This window comes from Cebus imitator, unplaced genomic scaffold (assembly GCF_001604975.1).
Source record: "Cebus imitator isolate Cc_AM_T3 unplaced genomic scaffold, Cebus_imitator-1.0 Scaffold15, whole genome shotgun sequence".
Lineage (NCBI taxonomy): Eukaryota > Metazoa > Chordata > Mammalia > Primates > Cebidae > Cebus > Cebus imitator.
In genome coordinates, this window is record NW_016107330.1 from 920,332 (window position 1) to 926,331 (window position 6,000).

General features: G+C 48.2%; 1 protein-coding gene across 3 annotated transcripts in view; it reads right to left on the reverse strand.

Annotated features, from left to right (window-relative positions):
• Positions 1-6,000, reverse strand: part of CLSTN1 (calsyntenin 1) — a 107,032-nt gene that overhangs the window by 7,660 nt on the left and 93,372 nt on the right. For 2 of the 3 annotated variants that reach the window (XM_017503663.2, XM_017503655.2), the window contains 2 exons: positions 4,236-4,398; positions 717-773 (listed from right to left, as the gene is read on the reverse strand). In XM_017503663.2, coding sequence (XP_017359152.1) covers positions 717-773; positions 4,236-4,398 — 220 coding nt within the window. The remainder of the gene's footprint in view (positions 1-716; positions 774-4,235; positions 4,399-6,000) is intronic. The other variant, XM_017503671.2, reaches the window with a different exon arrangement.

Consider the following 6,000-nt stretch of genomic DNA (forward strand, 5'->3'; position numbering starts at 1 on the left):
TAAGAAATGTCTATTTGCTGGACATGGTGGCTTGCGCCTGTAATCCCAGCACTTTGGGAGGCCAAGGCGGGTGGATCACCTGAGGTCAGGAGTTTGAGACCAGCCTGGCCAACATGGTAAAACCCTGTCTCTACTAAAAATACAAAAATTAGCTGGGCGTGGTGGCGTGCGCCTGTAGTCCCAGCTACTGGGGAGGCTGAGGCAGGAGAATCGCTTGCACCCGGGAGGTGAAGGTTGCAGTGAGCCGAGATCACACCACTGCACTCCAGCCTGGACGACAAAGCGAGACTCCGTCTCAAAAAAAAAAAAAAAGTCTATTTAAAGTTTACTGTCAATCAGGACAGAGTATCTAGAAACAAGTCTTTTCCTGTCTCATGGTTCAGCCGCATGACAGTCACGAGGCAGCTTCCCAAACCTGCCTGTGAGATTTCAGCAGACAGCCTCATGCAGCGCGGTCAGGGTAAAACTGGATTGGGGGCGAGGGGAGTCCCATGCGTGCACCACCTGAGATGTCATTTGTCCTCGCTACAACTGGGGTCAGCATGGGTAGAAAAAGGAATCCATGAAGCAATGGGGAAGCGCAATGCGGGGAAGCGGCTCAGATGGTGTCCAGGCCCAAAATGTAACCTGGCCATTTCATGCCACACGTGGAATGAATCAATGTATCATCTTTAAATGAAACACAAGAGTGAACTGTAGGGAAAAAATCCAGCAACCTGCAGAGGCCACAGTCACAGGCTCAGTTTCATTGTCACTTTCAACTCCTGAAAACTCTGTGGAAAAGCAAGACAAAGACAACAGAAAAGGACCGAGAGGTTAGGGCCTTCAAACTGGACCTGAAAACCAGGTTTGAAGCAACCAAGTATAAAACACGAAGAGAAAATCCCCTGGCGGCCCCGCTCAGGGGTGCACCATCTGCAAGCTTGTACTCAATCAGCTTTTCCCAGAAGTGACATTTACCACCCCCAACCCAAGGCTTTTCTTCTTTTATTCCACCTTCCCACATCTTCCTTGCCAAAACATACGTTAGATTCAAAATCAGATGAGTGAAAGCACACACATCGAATTCAATTCCCTCCCCAGTCTGTGCTATGAAGTAGGGCACTCCCAGGAGGCTCCGCCCGGGCGGCAGCGCTGCTGCCAATATAAATCACACCAAGTTCCAGACTAGCAGCACCCTCTTCCTAATAGGGAAGACGCCGTGCAGACAAAACGGCACAGCACACACAGCGTCCAAAGTCTGGGACACAGAAAACGTGGGAAGTCTGTATATTTTGGAAGTGCCAAATAAGTCTGCATCTGTCTAGGTGTTAACCTTTAGGCGACAGAGGAAAGAAGGCATTTTCAATCACTTTTCCTGAATGAGAGGGAGACGCAGAGGCTAAGGAACCCACCTAGGGAAGCAGAGCCTGTGGTGGACCTGGGGACCCTAATCACCTTCAGCTCCTCTACCTCCTGGGTCCACTGTCCAGAGTGTAATGTCCTACCAGAAAGGTATACACACGGTGGCTAAGCACAGAACCAACACTCTCCAGGTCATGTAGGAGAAAGGCCGCTCCTCACACCCCGCAGCCCTGCAGCCCTCCCCTCCACGGTCCTCTGGGACCAGATGGGCGGGGCCACATCACAGGGGAAGGCTAGAAGTGTATCCAGGTGAAGCTCACTGAGCCACAGCCATGTGCTATCTCCACACCCACCAAGACTCCCCCCAACACGCCGTTAGAAAGGAATGAAGCTCACAGGCCAAGCTCTCCAAGGCCAATGTGTAGTAAAAGTAGCAGAAACTACCAGGAAAAAAAAGAGATCCTCTTTCCTATTAACTGAATTTTAAAGAACTTGTGTGTTTTATTTTTTGTTTGTCTGTTTTGAGATGGAGTCTCCCTCTGTCTCCCAGGCTGGAGTACAGTGGCGCGATCTTGGCTCACTGCAACCTCCAACTCCCAGGTTCAAGTGATTCTCGTGCCTCCTGAGTAGCTGGGATTATAAATGCTCACCACCACACCCAACTAATTATTGTGTTTTTAGTAGAGACATAGTTTCGTCATGTTGGCCACGCTGGTCTCGAACTCTTGACCTCAAGTGATCTGCCCACCTTGGCCTCCCAAAGTGTTGGGAATACGGACGTGAGCCACTGCCCCTGGCCATCTTTCATAACTCAAGGTATGATCTTTCCATAGGGAGAAAAAACGAATCAAAAAGTAATTAATGATGATGACACCTTGAAATGACACAGCACAGGGTCAAGTGCAAGGGTCAAAGTGGGAATCATGAACCTCCAAGGTAACCTGAGGGGTCCATGAACTTGGAGGGGAAAAATTACATGCTTATTTCCACTAACTTCTGAAATTCAGCATTTCCTTTGGTTATACATGTAGGCTACACACCACAGCAGTGTTAGCAGTGACTGCAACTTTGTCACCAATAGAAGTCACTGGTATTTGTACCCCAGGCCACGGCTGTTGCAGATGCCACACAGCCCTCACAACTTGGAGTTTACACCACTGTTGGACCTGCTGCTAAAGCTGGTTCTTCATTTGTTAACACAAAGTACTCCTGGTGTTACTGTCTGACAAATTTAATACTTCAGGATGTTAATAACTATATTTCAATTTAACTGATTACTCTTGAAATCCTATGTATTTTATTTGTAGATTAACAAGAAGGGGTCCATCAGCCTCGCCAGACCACAAAGGGCTCCATGGCACAAAAAAGGGCTTTTAAAATCCCAGGTCTGAGCTGGGTCCGGTGGCTTACCCCTGTAATCCCAGTACTTTAGGAGGCTGAGGTGGGAGGATCTCTTGATCCAGGAGTTTGAGATCAGCCTGGGCAACATGGTAAGACCCCATGTTTATAAAAAGTTAAAATGATAACAACAGTAACAATAATAAAAACCCTGGCGGTGGGTCTGAGTGTGGGCCCAGCGTACACAGGTTTTTCTTTGAGACAGAGTCTCACTCTGTCGACAGGCTGGAGTGCAGTGGTGTGATCTTGGCTCACTGCAATCTCCACTCCCTGGGTTCAAGCGATTCCCCTGCCTCAGCCTCCCGAGTAGCTGGGACTACAGGAGCCTGCCACCATGCCTGGTTAATTTTTGTATTTTAGTAGAGACAGGGTTTCACCATGTTGGCCAAGATGGTCTTGATCTCCTGACCTTGTGATCCATCCACCCCGGCCTCCCAAAGTGCTGGGATTATAGATGTGAGCCACTGTGCCTGGCCTTTTTTTTTTTTTTTTTTTGAGACAGGGTCTCACTCTGTTACCCAGGCTAGAATGGAATGGGGTAATCTCGGCTCAAGCAACCTCCGCCTCCCAGGTTCAAGCAATTCTCCTCCCTGAGCTTCCCAAGCAGCTGGGATCACAGGTACACACCACCATGCCTGACTAATTTTTTGTATTTTTGGTAGAGACGGGGTTTCACCATGTTGGCAGGGCTGGTCTCAAACTCCTGACCTCAAGTGATCTGCCCGCCTCAGCCTCCCAAAGTGCTAGGATTACAGGCGTGAGACACCACCCCTGGCCCACGGGCTTTTCAAAGTAAAAATATTCAAAACCATTGCTCCTGATTAATCAGCTGGGTGACCCTTGGCTTGCTGCTTCTCTGGGCCTGAGTTTCTTGCTATAAGAAAGGAATTATAAGGCTCAGGTGAGATGACGTGTTCAAAGGAGTTGGCACACAGCCTGCCACTTGGTAAGCACAAGTAGCAAGTACTGATGCTCCGGTGGTTACTGGATCCCCTCTCAGCAGAGACTTCCACGGAATCGACCCCACGTGTGGCCCTTGCTGAGGGGGAACAGAGCCCTCACAGTACTCCTACCAGGTCACCAAGTGATAAATTAGACTCTGGAAGGGTCCTCCAGGTCCAAGGCGCACTTCTATTTCTGTGTCTGACTCTTGCTGTTGCCTCTTTGTCCTTGTGAACCTTTCAATAAACAGATTAATTTATAAAACAGTTCCCCCCACTACACTCTCCCTCTGCGGAACGCTCCCGCCTGGGTTTCCGGGAAAGGTATGGTGTGGTCAGTCCTGTCACCTTATGGAGCACCCACAGATAGAGCTAGCTAGCTAGCGTGGGGCATCGGCAGTGCCCCCAAAAGGCTGCACACAGGAAATGGAAGGAAAAGACCCAGGACACAAGGGTAAGGCTGTAGTGCACTGACTGCAGCCTGGTGCCACCAACCTAGTAAAAACGTGCAACTTAATTCCCGAGTCGGGGGCGGGCGGTCATCACAGTTACCTTGCCAGCAAGCCCCCACCACCAGCTGAGTTTCTATCTTGGATGGATGGAGCGGGTAATCTTCAGTCACAGAGAAGGGCTCATAGGACGTGCCATCCACATAGAGAGTCACGCTGGGGAATTCCACACTGAGGGCGTAGTGGTGCCATTCCTCATCGCAGACCTACAGAGGCGAAGGGAAGGGGGTTTGAGATGTCCATCTTCCCTCTCATCCAAAGACACAGGGAGGAGAACACAACACCCATGGAAACCAAGTCACCCAAAGCAAGGTCTTCCTAGAAGGAAAAGGATTAAAAAAAAAAATCTAACCACATACTGTGCAAACACATCTCACCAAAAGAAGCCAAGGCATCTCTAGGGCGTTTCTAAACTACGTGGCATTCACTGCTCGCTAATCAAAGAACACAGCCCAAGTAGGGAGCTGCCCACTTCCACTCTGCCAACAGTATGACACCAGAAAGTTCCTGTATGGGCAAGCTAGATACCTACCCTCTAAAGGGTTGGGCTAGTTTGCCATTGGCCATTCCTTTTCTGAATAAAAATAAAAGGCGCCTTTAGGCCGGGTCCGGTGGCTCATGCCTGTAATCCCAGCACTTTGGGAGGCCAAGGTGAGGAGATCACTTGAGGTCAGGAGTCTGAGACCAGTCTGGCCAACATGGCGAAACCCCGTCTCTACGGAAAATACAAAAATTACCCAGGCATGGTGGTTCATGCCTGTAGTCCCAGCTACTGGAGAGGCTGAAGCACAAGAATTGCTTGAACCCGGGAGGCGGAGGTTACAGTGAGCTGAGATCTCACCACTGTACTCCAGCCTGGGTGACAGAGCAAGACTCTATCTCCCCCTTCAAAGAAAGCGCCTTTAATCTCAGAATAAGGCACACCACAGTACATGTATTTTCTTTTCCAACTCAAAGTTGATGATCTCAATAAATACGAACATCTGCTCCAAGGGCACCCCAAATCAAACTGCGTTTCCATCCCGTGCTGATGAGTGTGTGAAGACGCACCAGCCAGCTACAATGGGGGCCCCTTATCTGGTTGTGACTCAAACAAATTATAAAAACAAAAAGGTTTATGAGGCTACTTGAAATCTGAACACTGACTGGCTCTTTGATTAGATTCGAAATTTTACTGTTAGTTTTTTTTAATGTGAAAGAGTGCTGTGATTACGACCGTCTGTCAGAGACGTGTAATGACATACAGGCATCTACAAGAATGAACTGCTCTATCTAGGATTTCTTGAAAATTGTTAAGCAATGTTTGAGCGGATAATAAAAATTATTAGCAATGAGTAGGGGTCACAATGAAACAAGACGGACCCAGAGTCGGCAGTTGCCGAAGTTATAAGGGCACACAGGGCTACTCTCTACACTAATCTGTCTGCTTTTATACAAGTCTGAAATTTTCCCTAATATAGTTTTTAAATAGTATGTACTTAGAAGAAACTAAATATATAAACATAGACTATGATTACTATAACCGAACTGTACCTAAAATGTCTACCTGTGTTGCAAAATATTTTTTCCAGACTAGGCCTTTCTTTAGTTTCTTGAAAATAATTACAATAGTTTCTGAGAAATAATCACTCACATGAATTAAAAAAAAAATACACCTTGGCCGGGCGCGGTGGCTCAAGCCTGTAATCCCAGCACTTTGGGAGGCCGAGGCGGGTGGATCACGAGGTCAAGAGATCGAGACCACCCTGGTCAACATGGTGAAACCCCGTCTCTACTAAAACTACAAAAAATTAGCTGGGCATGGTGGC